Source organism: Taeniopygia guttata, chromosome 15 (genome assembly GCF_048771995.1).
Source record: "Taeniopygia guttata chromosome 15, bTaeGut7.mat, whole genome shotgun sequence".
Classification (NCBI taxonomy): domain Eukaryota; kingdom Metazoa; phylum Chordata; class Aves; order Passeriformes; family Estrildidae; genus Taeniopygia; species Taeniopygia guttata.
Genome location: NC_133040.1, coordinates 5843212 through 5857947, shown reverse-complemented (window position 1 = coordinate 5857947; position 14736 = coordinate 5843212). Strand labels below are relative to the sequence as shown.

At 48.1% G+C, this 14736-nt stretch overlaps 1 protein-coding gene across 3 annotated transcripts; it reads left to right on the top strand.

Moving 5' to 3' along the window:
- Positions 1-430: 430 nt before the first annotated feature.
- On the top strand, positions 431-13934 carry YDJC (YdjC chitooligosaccharide deacetylase homolog). 3 transcript variants are annotated; one of them, XM_012578085.5, is made up of 6 exons: positions 431-625; positions 1220-1392; positions 9121-9280; positions 9968-10067; positions 10977-11154; positions 12567-13934. In XM_012578085.5, the coding sequence occupies exons 2-6, from the start codon at positions 1235-1237 to the stop codon at positions 12874-12876; spliced, it is 906 nt and encodes a 301-aa protein (XP_012433539.5). In that variant the 5' UTR covers positions 431-625; positions 1220-1234; the 3' UTR covers positions 12877-13934. The 3 variants fall into 3 exon arrangements, with proteins under 3 accessions (XP_012433539.5, XP_072792353.1, XP_030141605.4); XM_072936252.1 differs by lacking the exon at positions 431-625 and adding an exon at positions 681-940; XM_030285745.4 differs by lacking the exon at positions 431-625 and adding an exon at positions 948-1134.
- Positions 13935-14736: the final 802 nt, after the last annotated feature.

Below are 14736 nucleotides of genomic sequence, written 5' to 3'. Positions count from 1 at the left end.
ACTGAATGACAGCATGTAAAAGCTGCCCTTTGTGAAACTCTCATCTGTTCTCCCTGCCCTTCTCTAGCCCAACACCAAGAGCCATGGGACCTCCTGGCCAGGGTGTGCTGCCCTGCGACTCTGGAGTCAGACTGAGTGTACACTGCCAGCAAACCAAGGTGGGGGAAACCAAGCAAGTGGCTACTGTGACGGCCACTGATTGCAGGATTATATATCCGTGGCATCGTTGGGATCATCAGTTTTGCACAGAAGCCAGCACAGAGCACGAACTAAATTGCTTGTCCCACGCTCAGCCCAGGCGGGTCTCACCCCGGGAATGCGGGGCAGAGACCGCCCGGTTCGGCGGGGCGGGCCGTGCCGGGCCGTGCCGTGCCGTGCCGGGCCGTGCGGCGCTGCGGGCCGCCGCCGCCAGGGGCCGCCGGTGGGGCTGCCGGTGGGGCTGCCGGTGCCGGCCGCGCTCGCCTCGCGCGGCAGCTCCGCCGGGGCCGCTCGGGGCGCGGCAGGGGGATGCGCGGCCGGGCGGCGCGGGCACAGCTCCGCCGCCGGGGACAGCGTCCCCTCAGGGGCAGCGGCGGCCGCCCACACCTGGCGGCGGCCCTGGGAGCCGGATCGGGCCGAAGCGGAGGTACGCGCCGCCCCGGGCGCGGGAGGGGGGCTGGCCGCAGCGGGAAGGCAGGGCCGGGCCGCCGGAGGCCGCTCCGTCCCGGTTCTCCCCGGGGACACGGCCTGCACCCCTTCTGGCCGCGCCCGATGGAGCCGGGGATAGGTGGCCGCAAAGACGTCACGGCGGCAGGGCTGCCTCAGGTGATCGCACCCGTGCCATTTCACCGGGCACCGCGGACGAGGGTGTGCCCGGGAATGGAATTTGACCCTCTGACGCACCCTGGATCGATTAAATCATTCCACCGAGTCCCTGAGCTTTCGCTCCTCATCGTCAGAGGTACAAAGCGTACGCAAGGTTTGCCCCCCCAGGGGAGGGCACGGCTGGTGCTCTCCGGGAGGAGCTGGCAAGGATGGTGTGAGCCCGGCGGCCACACGCAAATCCTACCGCTGTGCGAGCTGCGAGACAGCGGCGGGCTGGGCTGGAGCAGGAGGAGTTAGTCAGGGGCTGAGTCACGATTGGGTTTGCCCGCGGTAAGCCTGTCTTTTCCTGTTTGCCTGTGATCTACCGGCTGCCGAGTGTTCCGATTTAACCTCCTTTTACTTTTTTTTTCGCCAGGGATGACATCTAAGGATGCTTCAGGTAAAGCTAATAGTAACTGGAGATGACTTCGGCTATTGCCCTCGGAGAAACCAAGGCATCGTGGACTGTTTCCTGGCTGGTGCAGTATCTAATGTGTCCCTTCTAGTCAACGGAAGTGCTGCAGCAGATGCAGCCAAGCTGGCAAGGAGGTAAGCTACTCTCTTTACCTCCTTTGTGGACATCCTCCAGAGAAAACCAAGCCTGGGAAATTTAGTATTTTGTAGCCCCAGAATAAAGACTGTATCATAGCTCAGGCTGGTATGAGAAAACTGTATTCAGACGCATTTACTATGACTCTTCATAGTAAAATTAGTGATCTGCTAACTAATACCAGTAATAGTCTTTCTCTAGTATTGGCCACTACACCTTTCCCCCCGCCCCCCAGGATAGGAAGCAATTTCCACTATTTGACTAGTAGAATTTGGGTTTGTCAGACTTTCTCCTTCCACACTTCTAAAAATTCATAGTCAGAAGGAAAGTGCAAATTGTATACTCAGACCAGTCTGCTACCCCTAAAAGTATATGAGCATAAAAACACAATTCTTTAAAGTTCATTTAATCGATCCATTTCGCCCAGGTTGAACACAAGGTCAGCCAGGCTCATTGCAGAATTAGGCAAAGGTGTGATTCTGCAAAGGCTTATTTATAAAACTTGGCACTGGAAAACCTGACTTTTTCCCCACCCTGTAAGCCTTTTTAAAAAAGCACATCAGTATTTCTATTAATTCTAGGCTTGATAAACATATCTGTAAAAATGCATACATAAAGAAAGGGACAATACCTTGTACCTACCACCTTCACTTCTTCACCAACTTCAGAGGCTGCTGGCACAGTTAGCTCTGCAGTGGATCAAATACTATGTGTCAGTCTCATAGTCTAGTCCAGCAAATCCTTTAATAGGAAGCATTATTTGTGTTTAGGAGGTAAAACCCAGCTAATCCTTCAGCTCTGGTGTGGGCAGATGCTTGGAAGCAGAAATATGTCCTGAAAGAGAGAACATCAGGGTTGAGAAACAATTTAGGAAAGCAGAAAATTAAAGGAGCTGTATTGCTATTAAATAAACTGAGACCTTATGCTTCAAATGCAGCTGCTGTGGGGAAGAGTTTTGTGGGAGTCCTGCTGACCTTGTTCTCACTGAGCATCCATCCTCAATTTGCTGTGATTTTAGGGGTACTTGGAAATTGCTTGTAGCTTCTTTGGAGCAGGGCGGTGGAGGATTGCCATGTTAGTGGCAATCTGGTCTGTAAAAAGGTTAGAGATTCCCCACAAACATCGAGGGAGGAACTGCCAGGGAATGAGAAGGGGAGAGGCATGACACCAGTAAGGTTCCTAAAATCCTATTAGCAAATGAAACATAAACCACAGAGATAAAACCAGCACATCTCTCAGACACAGAGGCACTGTGAAACCCTTTAAGCCCCAGTGGTCTGGTAATATTGTCAGCTATTTTAGCCATGGTCTTTAGCAGGCTTTTAAAATAGAATCCACCTGGCCTCATTTCCATTGCCAGGAAGTAGGCCATGTAATCAGGGGTTTAAAAAGCATCTTTGAATCCAGGTCATGACACTGGTGCTGGCAGCTGATATGGGCGTGAAAAGCCAGGTTAGAGGGCAGGGGACCACAGAGGCTGCAGCCTGCTGCTACAATTAGATTATTTGATTTTGGCGGGGGTAGGGAGGTGGGGAATGGGCATAGGGGAAATGTAATTTTGAATTGGCAATGTGAGTGAAATAGATTTAAATCTGTTTCTGAACATATAAGCAGGGTCACTTTGGCAACATCTGCCAGCTCTGAAGATCAACAGTACAGGTTCTACAGTTCCTCATTTGTATAACTGCAGGTGTATTCAGCCCTACCCAGCCATGGCAGGAGCATTAGTAGGTGTGGAGAAGAGGTTTCCTCACTGTAATGGAAGCCCAGCTTCAGCTGCTGTTAATTGGCACCTGTGTGTGTAAACAAACCCCTGTGTCACCCCTGAGATGTTTGTTCATGTTACAAAGGCTGATGCAAACTCTTTCTACACAGATGACAAATAGGTCAGACTTGCTAGAAATGTCACTGAGTCCTCCTCATCCTGCAGTGCAGAAGTGGGAAAGTATCACTTGCTTGACTGTTTGCCAATATTATTCCATCTTTCCCCTTCTTGGTGACGTCTCCCATCCCACCATAAATATTGAGGCTTTTTATTTTATGGGATGAAAGTCTGCCTGTTGTTTTTCTCCTCATGTTTGTCTTGCCCTGTTCAGCCTTGACCAGTGGCATAAGCAGGAGGAGTGGATCTATCCCCAGCTGAGAGAAGAGGCTTAAAGCAAGTAGCTTGTCCTTTCCTGGGGCACATTCCAGTGCTGTGGAATTTGGTCTTTCACACGCATGGTGCCAGGATTGTCAGAGTGATGGACTGCTTTTATGACTTCTTGATAAACTATTGAACGATTGCTTGTAACTGCAAATCTTAAGCTCTCACTCCTCACCTGGTTTTAAGCTAATTGGACACAGGCAGAGCTAATTAATAAGTAGACAATTTTTCCTTCCTAAGGCACCTCATGCTGCCCTACAATGTTAGGGCTTTGTATCCTTCAGAAAGGAACACAGTTCCTCTGAAATTGCTTTCTTCCTTTCATTTTCACAATAATTCTGTGGTTTCTGGGTATACCATCTGTTGCCCCAAGTCTTGATTAAAAGCCTTGGTAGACATGTGATGATAGGCAGCAGATCTTTGTATCAGCTCTAACACAAGCCAACTGCAGAACAGCAGAACTAAGCAGTAAAAAATACACCTTCCTTTACATTAAGGCTCAGCACCTTGGGCTTTCCACTGTCACAACTGGACTGAAAGAAGGGGCACACTCATTTCTGGCAACAGGGGAGTTTCAGCAGAGGCCTGATTCATCACCAAATGACAAACCTATTGATACCATCTGCCAGAGCAGAACATAACCAGAGCAGCAGGTGGGAGAACAGACTGCTATTGTGGGTTGAGGGTTTTTTCAGTAACTCAAAACTTTCCTCTTTATGGGGCCTTGACTGACTGTGATTTCCTGCTTATCCATATAATATAATCTCAATTTTCTACTTAACAGGCCCTGCCTTGAAGTCAGCCAGACTTCCTGGTGATTATTCCAGAGCCTTTCCCAGAAACTGGAAGGGTTGTTTTGTAACCTGAAATGAAGAGATGCCTTAATTTTTCCTTAGAAGTATGGAGATAGAAATAGAGACACCTAACAGTTTGCTGCCATGTCCCCCTCCCCTTTACATCAAACAGTTCAGGTGTCACTGAGCCTTAGGACCTGTTTTCATTTGTGTCCAAATAGCTTATGAAGATTGACATATTTTAGAACACAGCTGAACCTCAGTCTTCCTGGGTGTTTTTTAAAATTTAGTACTGAACATCAGCTAAAGCCCCCAGAACATCTGGGTACATGTAACAGAAGAATCTAACAAAGCCACATTTAATCACTCTATGTTTTCACTTCCTTTCCCATCAACACTAATTGCAGAATGTGTGTGTAAATTGTGACTTAATTCTGACCCTCCCAGTTAACATCTGACTCATCTAGAAATCCCTCATGCTTTCTCATCAACCCTTGTATGTGACTGTTAATCACACAACAGACAGTTCCTCTGCTGAACTGTCTGGATAGGGGTGGGACCCAATCTGAAGCCTTACACTAGAATCCCAGATCATATTGACTTCACTGGCAACAGCCCATTTTACTGATGCAAGGCTACAGTCACAGGAGCGGCACTTGATACAAAGATATAATTACAACAGAAACTCAGGTCCCTGAGCTATGTTAACAGCATCAGCTCTCACACTGCAAAGGCTTTAGAGTCTTTCTGGCAGAACAAAAAGTTTTTAGCAGTAATAGAGCAAAAAAATATGCTATTTGATGAAAGACAGATATCACTGAATGGTGAAAGTGTGTGTGAGGAGCACAAATGCCAACATGAGGAAACTAAGAAGTGCACATTTTTACTCAAAGCCTTGCTTTATCTGGCTTCAGACACTTGGGTGTTCACTGGAGTGGGATGTTCAGATACAGATATTTACATGAGGCTCTGACTTGGGTCACACTTGGGCTGAAACCTGATGATCAGCAGTTTCCTGAGTGATACAAATAGGTTGTGGAAGGTGGGATCTGTTTGCCCATTAAGGGAAAGAGTAAAGTGCCATGCTTATGCCAGAGCATCCAGCCTTCAGCAAGGCAGCTGGAACAGTGCTTGGCAAATCTCATAATTCTCACAGCCATTGCAACTGTCCTGTGGCATGGGCAGGCAGGACCCAGGACACTGTCACTCACCACCAACCACAGAGTGACTCAGCGCAGTTCCCATCTCCAGGTCAGTGCACAGGGATTGCAGCTGCACGTTGCCTCAGCAGAGACATTTATTCAGAGCACTCATGTGGCAAACAAGCAACTACTTGAAAAGGAAGCAGTTTAAGCAGTTTAACTGATTGTATTTCCTCTTTCTTTGATAACTGGACTAGGCCTGCTGACTCAGAAATCTTTCCAGGGCGAATTCCTTCTAGCACCTGCTGTAAGGATAGTTCCTCCTGCACAAGCCTCTCCTTTTTAACCCCCACCTCTACAGGGAATGCTGAGAAGACAGCCACAGAGGTAACAGCCAACTTTCAGTGCAAACAGCTCACTAGGGCATTGACCTCAGTGGCCTGAACCTCTTCTCCACAAGTTCCCAAGCAGCTCAGTCTAATATTGCTCTTGCTGTAGGAGCACTTACCTGTAGCCAATGTCCTGGGACTTTATCAGGAGTGAAGTCAACCCCTGTGCTAGGTCCTGCTTCATCTCTGCATTCCCTGGGGCACTGGGACAGACTTGCAAACACAGGGGAGCCTCTCCAAGTAGACTGGAAGGGTCATTGCAATTTAAAAGACTCACCAAAAAGGATTTAGGAACACCAAGTAGATTCTTCACATAATTTTGTTTTGGCAATGGTAGCTGTGTGCAGAAACTAACCTGTTGCCTGAAGCCCAATACCAATCCTTTTTTATTTTGCATCTTGTGTGAGCAATTAGCAGTTAATGACCAGCAGTGACCAGCAGGGCTCACCCTGTGCCATCTGGAAATGGCTTGGGCAGAGCAGTATGAGGCCAAACCCACAACAGCTGAGCTCTGGTCCCAGGGCAGCATCACATGCTGTGTAAGCTGCTTGAGCTGCTGGTCTCTGCTTCAGTATTTCAGCCAACAAATTAGCAGCTATTTTACAGTCTTTTGAAAGATGTGGGCAACTGCAAAGTGTATTTCTGTAGCAGAAACAATCATATGTGTTCTGAAAAGTGGGCCCTCTCAGGATATTCCTGCACCTTGACTTTTCTCCCTGTGAGCTTGCAGTAGAACTCTGCTGTGCCTACTGATCTGCCCTTCTCCCTATATCCTTACAGCCTTCCCAGCACGCCTTCTTCTGTGCACCTCACACAGATGAGTATTTCTGAACAAGTTTCTCATGTGCAGCTTTTTGAGTTTTGCTTTCAGTGCCTCTATCCCAGAGCCATTAAACACAAGCAGTTCCTCTCCAGACACCTCAGCATGCTCAGTCTGTCAAACCAGGACTGACTCCACGAGAAAACTATTAAGATATTCAGCTGGTGTTAGGCAAAGCTCTGAAACACTCTCTAATGTTACAGTCAGGGTCTCCTCTTACCCGAGGACAAGGCCAGCTCTCTCTGCACTTCCACATTCTGCACATTCCGCAGCTCTGGGGCTGGGTTCGGCTCTGGCCAGGGGCTGCTCTCAAGTTTCTCAGTGCAGCCCTTGGCTCCTTGGTGTCCCACACCTGTCAGAGGGACTCGCCTTCTCCTGGAAATAGCCTCTCTCACAGCATTTGAGGCATTTCACAATGGAGGCAGTTCATTTGATGCTCCTGGGAGACAACACTGAGAGGCTCAGCTGTTCATTTCTTGCCCTCCCACAACACATGAGAAAGAGAGTACTCAACAGAAAAAGTCCATCTGCTGATTCATGGTAACACAGGAATCCTTTTTTTCTTGCAAACAGCAGTGGGCTGTGGTACCAATAATACTCCAGCTGAGGCAGTAAGAACTTCCCAGAGACAAGAATCTGGGGTGGACTTCTAAAAGAAAACCAAAACAAAACCACAGGCTTCCCCTCTGCCTTTGGGGTTGTGCAGGATGGAGGGGAAGCCCTCCTGCCACAGCAGCCCTTCTGCACTGTAGCTGCCTCCTGTGCTGCCCTGCAGCCTGTCACCCCCAGTGACACTTCTTGTATTAGCCAGGAGTTGCTGTGCACACGTGCCCAGGCCCCTGCTATGATGAACATTTATCATCAGTGAAACAATTGGGCCCTGCTGCACAGAAACCACCAGATCAGAGAAGCTAGAGAGGACCTTTTTCTCCACAAGCTGTTCTGCTCCATTAAACAAACATTCAAGCTCCTTAATCACACAAAGGACTAATTTTGTTCCACAGAGCTGTGCATACAATTTGACTCCTAGCATTTATGTCTTTAGGAAGTAGTATCTAGCAACTGACTGCACCATCTACCTGGATCACAAGACATGGGAAGAGCCAGGAAAAATGATTTCCAGTCTTTAAGGGACAAAATGAGCTAAATGACTCTGACTCGGTCCAGTCCCATCCACAGTCCTGTCTCCAGTGAGCTGGTGCTTCATCAATCAGCTTCAGATCTCAGGCAAGGGGAAGATCTTGGTTTGCACCCTTTGCCTCAATGGAGATTGTTTTTGTTTTCCCGTGGTAGAAGGGTTGTACCAGGGACACACCACACCCACTTTTAATAGCTCCATGCAGAAGTTCCAAGGATTTAAAACATCACAGACTTGCCTTGAAATTCACTCTGCACCATGACTCAGACTGGGCAGCACAAATGGAACATTGCAGTTCTGTCATCCACTCACTGGGTCAGCCAGAGGCCACGGGTTGTCTTGGAAAAAGTTTCAAAGCATCATTCTGGCTACTGATTCTGAGGATTTCCAGAAATGCTAATGAGACCAGCACAAATCCAAGCATGCACAAGTCCTGTTCTCATTGTAGGGAAATCCACAGCACAGACCAAGAAGGAAACACCAGCACTCTCTAAGCCCTGAGGGGAGCTCTGCAGCCACACCAGCTCCGTAGTTCTTTTTTTTTTTTTTTTACGAATGTTACAGCAACTGAAAATGTGCAACTGGGTAATCAATTATACCCCTGGGACTCCTTAGCAAGGCTCTACACTTCACTGAGGGCCTCCTTGCACTAATCCTTCTTTGGCTGTGCTAGGGAGATGCTGCTCTGTACAGCTCATCCTTGCCACTCACTGAGTGGTTGTTGCAGTAGACAGAAGCCTGGCCACTGCAGGCAATTCCAGCTGCAGCTCCTTGTATTTCCACCTGTAGCCTGTGCTGTTGCCATAACAGCTTCCTTGGCACTGTTTATATATAAATTACTGGATTCTACTTAAGGGCAGCTTTAGGAGACTTCAAGTAAAACTCAAATGTCTCATGAATGTACCATCTTTAACAGGGTGAACAACTCAAGGGGATACCTAGCAAGGGCTAAGGGAGCACTTTATAAAAAGCTGCAAGATCTGGATTTTTCAGTTGGTTATCAGTGACTGCAGTTCCTGGAGTGCAGTTACAGCATTTAGCCCAAGATACCTCATGCTGTGAGCCAGGATGGGGGCACTCACAGGCTGGCCCTGGGTAGAGTGCTCAGGGATGTTACCTGCAGATGTCCTGCTCTGGTTGGGGTCGCTCTGTAATCCTTTCTGGCAGAGATACAAAGATGTACTCCAGTGAGTACTGCAACACCTCCAAGATCAGTGTGGTTCTTACTATTTAATCTCCCCCTCTTTGACCACAGTGAGGGAGGTGCAAAGCTTGGCTGACATTTCACTCTCTTACAGATATAACATCCCAATAGGCCTGCATGCCAACCTCTCTGAGGGCTCTCCTGTATGTGAGGTGTTCAAGACAAACTCTTCTCTGCTCAACCAAGATGGATTCTTCCATGGAAAAATGGGATTCAGAACAGCTCTATCAAAAGGTCTCCTGAATATGTCAGAGGTAGGAGAAGGCCACATGCAGCTGTACAACTTGCCTTTCTGATGCAAATCAGCCTGCATTTATCCCAGCACATAACAGCTGAGAACCTTTCCCAGATCTCAGCTGTGAGTAGGCTTAGAGATGAACTCTGCCTGTGCAGCCTGAGCTGGCTTTTAGGTCCTGGGCCTCATTCTGCCAAAGGCTCTGCAGCCTCTGAGAACCCATTCCTCCCTGATTCAGTGCCTGTATACACTGTTAACTATCTGAGGAGGTAGAGGGGGCATTAGAACAGGTATTTACAAAGAACCAAGAGATCAGTAAAGAGCAAATGACAGAAAAGTCCTAAGCAGGTACCAGGCTTTTGATCAGCTTATGAGAAGTTTTGGTTCTCTAGGGAGATGACTGGTTTTGCCCCATGAGCAAGGTTGAACATGTTCAGGTGATCAAAACTGCATCCATTTTAAACAGAAATGGGTGTTCAAATATCCTGTGTAGGTAGACCATCCCCATCAGCAGAACCACAAAGAGCCCCGTGCCCAAGGGAGGCCCTGGGTAGCCCAGCAGTGCTGCACACCCCTGTACAACCACAGCACCTGCTGCTCCCCCGAGCTAGGTCCTGACTCCTGCCCAGTGAGGTCCCAGCAGCCCCATCACTCCCCTGCTCTCAGCCTCTGCCAGGTCTTGCTCTGACCCTTTTCTGCTGCACAGGTGAAGCAGGAGCTAAAGGCCCAGGTGGAGCTGTTCCGTGAGCTGACAGGTCACCTACCTCCTCACATGGATGGGCACCAGCACGTCCATGTTCTCCCAGGTAAGAAGGAAATCTCCTTCCCAGCACCAAGCAGGTAAGAGACTCAGCTCAGAGGGGACTCTCCCTGCCACAGCTCCTGTATGGGCAATAAGCCCCACCACAAGACACTGCTGGCAGCTGCAGTTTGAATGTTCCCACCTGACCCCACAGTCCTGCCCAGACCCAAACTCTGCTTGGAGCCCTGGGCCTTCCCATAGCAGCACCAGGGCATTAAGGACACAAATGGCCAAGGTTACACCTCTTCCTCCAAGGACTAATAATTCTCCTCAGCATCCTAATTCCATGTTCTCACCCACACTGAAGGAGGCAGACCAAAGCCAGCAGCAGGCTGGCCAGTTTAAACTGGAATGATGGAGCTTGCAATAGCTGGTGACTCTTTCAGATGCTACAAGAACTCCATCCTGTCCATTGTGTTCTCACCCCAGTCCCCTCCTGCAGGTCTCAGCTTTAGAGATGAGCAAGGATCTTTTGTCCTTGTTTTGCAAATAAAGTCATTGTGGTACACAGATGGAAAATGGAGTGAGAAAAGAATCCAAGTTTTCCCACTCCAGTACTAACTGCCTCCAGATAACATTTGCTCTGGCTGTACAAGGACTTGAGGAGGAATTTGTTCCTGACAGTGCAGTCACCTGTGGTGCACTCTAACACCAGAGTCACTCACTTAGAAAGGGGCTGGACTAAAGGCTGCTGGAAGGAAGGATGACAAGGCAGCTACAGCAGAAGTTCAGGGAGAAATGTTCCAGTATAGAAGGTAACTCCCATGCAGATGGGTTTCAGCAGAAGATAAACCAAATGAAATTTTATTTTCTTAAACACAGAAAGGAAAGAAGCCTCTGTGCTAACAGCTTGCAGGGGACACGAGAAGCTGGTTATCCAACTCCTGACTGCAGTCTCTGGTTTTACTTGCAGAGGTCAGGCATGTATTTGCAGAGGTGTTAGAGGAATATGGGATTAAGTACACACGTGTCCCCATAGAGCCAGGCCTTCATAACTGTGACTGGATTCCACCATCCCTGATGGACTTTTACCTGGGAGTAGAAGAAGATTCTTTTAACACAGTGGATGTGTTTACAAAGCATGGAATAAGGTAAGACAGGTATTACTCATCCTTTTTTGTAGTAAAACATTAAGATTGTATCAGTGTCTGATAGTATCTTTCAAAAATGGAACACCATCTTTCTCTTTTCTCTTTCGATTTAGAGAAAGGTTCAGGAGGAGCACGAAAGTGCCAGGGGCACAATGGCTTAGGAAGTTTTGTTTGAATAGAGATGAGTCACTTTCCATTTGAAAAGGAATGTTCTTTTCAGGGTATGCTTTTCAGCCTTTCTAGTAAAGCTGCATCAGCCTGGCATCTGGAATGCCAGGAGAAATGCTGCATCAATGCTGGAATTTTAAAAGTATTATCTAAGGAAAGCTTTCAAGAACTAAATGTTCATCTTCCTGTCCTAGTAAAGGGTTTTAAGCAGCAGGAATGAGACTAATTAGAAGCAGGTATTTGTAAAGGGGAAGCAATAAGCTCTGAGAGCTGGTGGTACCACAGCTGTAAGCAAACAGCCTTGTCAGTGTCCTGCATCTCAAGGGCCAAACCCTGAAAACTCAGCCCTTCCCCCAGTAAAATCCTTCACTTAAAAGCTTAGACAGTGTTTTATGGGTTAAAGGCCTTTCACTAGAGACCCTTGCAGTCACCTGTTCTTTGGGGCAGGCGCCATTACTTCCTCAGTCCACTGGAAACATTATCTTCTGGGATTTTTTTTGTTTGTATCAGTGGTTCTGAACACCAGCAGCAGGCTGGTATTTCTCCCTTCTCAATAAGAGCTGAGCTGGGCTCTTCTGTGATCATTCAGTTAAAGAGTCCAGCCTTGATTTCTTCTGAAAATATTTTCATTCTGCCCTCACATGCAGTGGCTCAGCTCTCCTGGACTCGTCCAGGTCACACTTAAAACTGACACTTGCAGCCAGACTTGAACAAAGAATTGTGTGAAGCTAAGAAACGGCGTGTATATGGTGTCCTTTAGGAATAGCATTTTGTCCAGTTATTATTATGGAGCTCTTTCATATATTCTGGCAGAAGGCTTCTTTAGCTGGGTGGTTGCCATTTTATTTCAGTCACTTTTGTTTCTGCTTAGCTGAGGGTTATTATTCAGGCTTAATTTATTTTGATAGTGTGGCATTTCTCAGTTTAGCACTGCTTTTTCCTTTTGGGACAATAAAATGCACCTGTAAGCTCACAAGTGCCCAACACCCCTTGTGCTGTCACACAGTGCTGGGGCTGTGCTGGGCCTTCCTGTCCCTGCAGAACTGCTGCTTGAAGTAGGATCCTGCTTTCAGTCAGGAAAAGTTCTGGTTTTACTTTTGTTTATAGTTAAAAGTTTTTTAAAACTCCTCCCAATTTTCTATTTTAAGTTTTAGGTAAATTTTGATTCCTAATCCACTGGATGTAACACAATTCTCTACCTGCCTCTTTAGCATTAACAGCAGTGTTCCCTCCTCTGGCTGCAGGTGGCCAGACATTTACATAGGCCTGAGCACCATGGGCAGGAACATGTCTGTCAGCAGCATCCGCAGCGCCATCGACAGCGCCGTGCTGCAGCTCAGGGCCGAGGCAGCGCAGAGCGGCACAGTGACCATCGAGCTGATGGTGCACCCAGGCTACCCCAGCGTCCCACCCGTCGGTGGCTGTGGGGAAGGACCAGATGATTTCTCACAGTCCTGGGAACGCCTCCATGAACTCCAGACATTAATTAAGCCAGAGCTGCAGAGCCATTACAAAAGCAGGAACATTCAGCTGTGCTCATTCAAAGATCTTTAAATAAATGAGCAGACATCCATCCATCCATTCTCTGAAGACACTGATGTCCAGAGAAGCCAGATCACTGTTATCAGTGTCACAGGCTCTGGTACAGCTCACAGGAGCTGTGAACAGCCTGGGAATGGACACCACCACCCTGTGAGCAGCCCCAGCTGCCAGTTTTAAGGCCACAACATCTGCTCGAAAAGTGCCAAACTCCTTCTGTGACACCCCCTCCACAGCGCAGCACACACTCCCAGGGCTCAGTTCCCGCCAGCAAAGGAGCAGCACAGCACCCGGAGGGGCCTGATCATTTCTCCTTTCAGACTTGACTGCAAAACAAGAACCCTGCTGGGGAGCGGGTGCTGCTTTGGAGCACCCACTCAGTGTAGGCCACCCACAGGAAACCCGGACACCTTCAGCATTTGGTTCTCTGAAAGCAGCCACTCCCTGCCCCTCCACTCGTACCTGCTCTCCGGCAGTGAGGGCTGCAGGGACGCGTCACCTCAGAGCCTTCCTCTGGTCGGAGCAGTCGGGTCACACGTGGCCCTATGGGGTCTGCAGCCACCTCAGCCGGCAGGAATTGTCTCTGCCTGTTTTACGTTGCCTCTTGGTGTTAAGCCCCGCCTAGGAAAGTAACATCAGCTGTAGCTCTTTAGGAGAGGCTTCTTATTTTTTGCATGACTTTGCAGGTGCAGCAACTCTTGATCCATCTGCTATTTCAGTAACTGCTGAGTATGAGACCAGCAGCAACTGGTCCTGCACCACCCACTGCCCCTCAGGACAACCATGAGCATGGCTGCGAGTGGAGAAGGTCCCTGTATTTGTCCCTTTTATTCCTGTCACCAGAGCATTCGAACTCAAACAAGCCCCAGTAGTGCTGATATGTTCTTAACTGCAGCCCTGTCATTCCTGTAAGGACTTTCACATGGGGAAAAAATATTGTAGATTGTTTATACCCAATTCTCGGCACAAGAGTGATCTATTTAACATAATTGGTTTTGTTAACAATATTTTTTAATATAAAATAATCATTATTCTTTTAAATAAAAAATAAACTCAGACCTTTTCTATTGCAAGGCTTCAGGAGGCTTTCGGGTTTAATTACACCTCGTGAGTGAACTAAGCCCACTCGCCTGTCTGCTCTCACACCGCTGGAGGGGCCTCCCTCTGTATCATTAATGGGAACTGTCTGACCTTTCCTGTAACACATGAGGAAGTTTTTGTCCTGTACAAGTAGGAAAAACATCGAGGATGCTGTAGAAGATATTTTCCCCGATTCTTTCCTATATATATATATATACAGAAAACGCCTCAGGTGTCTGCCGGGGCCGGGTGAGAGCAGGGCAGGTGTTTCCCCGGCGGTGCACCGGCCCCGAAGCCGCTCCCGGTGCTGCTGCCCGGGGGTCACCGGGACGGAGCCGCGCCCCGGACAGCGCCGCCCCGTGCCCGCCGGGCCGCACTGCAGCCGCTGCCGGGGCGCAGAGCTCCACCGGGTACGGAACTGTCACCGCGTCCTCACGGATACTTTTAAACCTTACTGTAAACATTTAAACTGCTCCGTGTTCTAAGCGCTGGATTGGCTCTGATCGCACCCGGTATCATCAGGACGTTACACACCTGTGGAATTTTGCATGCATTCACTCGCAGCTGAGCACTGAAGACCTGAGGGTAGCTTTTACCCAAGCACTGTACAGTGAAAAACAGAATTTGTAAATTCATTATTTTTAAATGAAGAGCATTAAACCCAAATTTACGTTTAATTAAAAAAATTAATAATGAACTACTAAAAGACTACTCAATAGGGAACTTTCAATTGCATAAAATATAGGGAGAAAAGAAAATTTCTGAGTCCAAGTTGAAATTACAACACTACTACAA

Excerpts from the sequence above, each read along its gene's own strand:
- YDJC (XM_012578085.5), top strand. The coding sequence starts at position 1,235 with ATGCTTCAGGTAAAGCTAATAGTAACTGGAGATGACTTCGGCTATTGC. Across the intron at positions 1,393-9,120 it reads GCAGCCAAGCTGGCAAGGAG|ATATAACATCCCAATAGGCC; the intron begins GTAAGCTACTCT and ends ACTCTCTTACAG. Across the intron at positions 9,281-9,967 it reads GTCTCCTGAATATGTCAGAG|GTGAAGCAGGAGCTAAAGGC; the intron begins GTAGGAGAAGGC and ends TCTGCTGCACAG.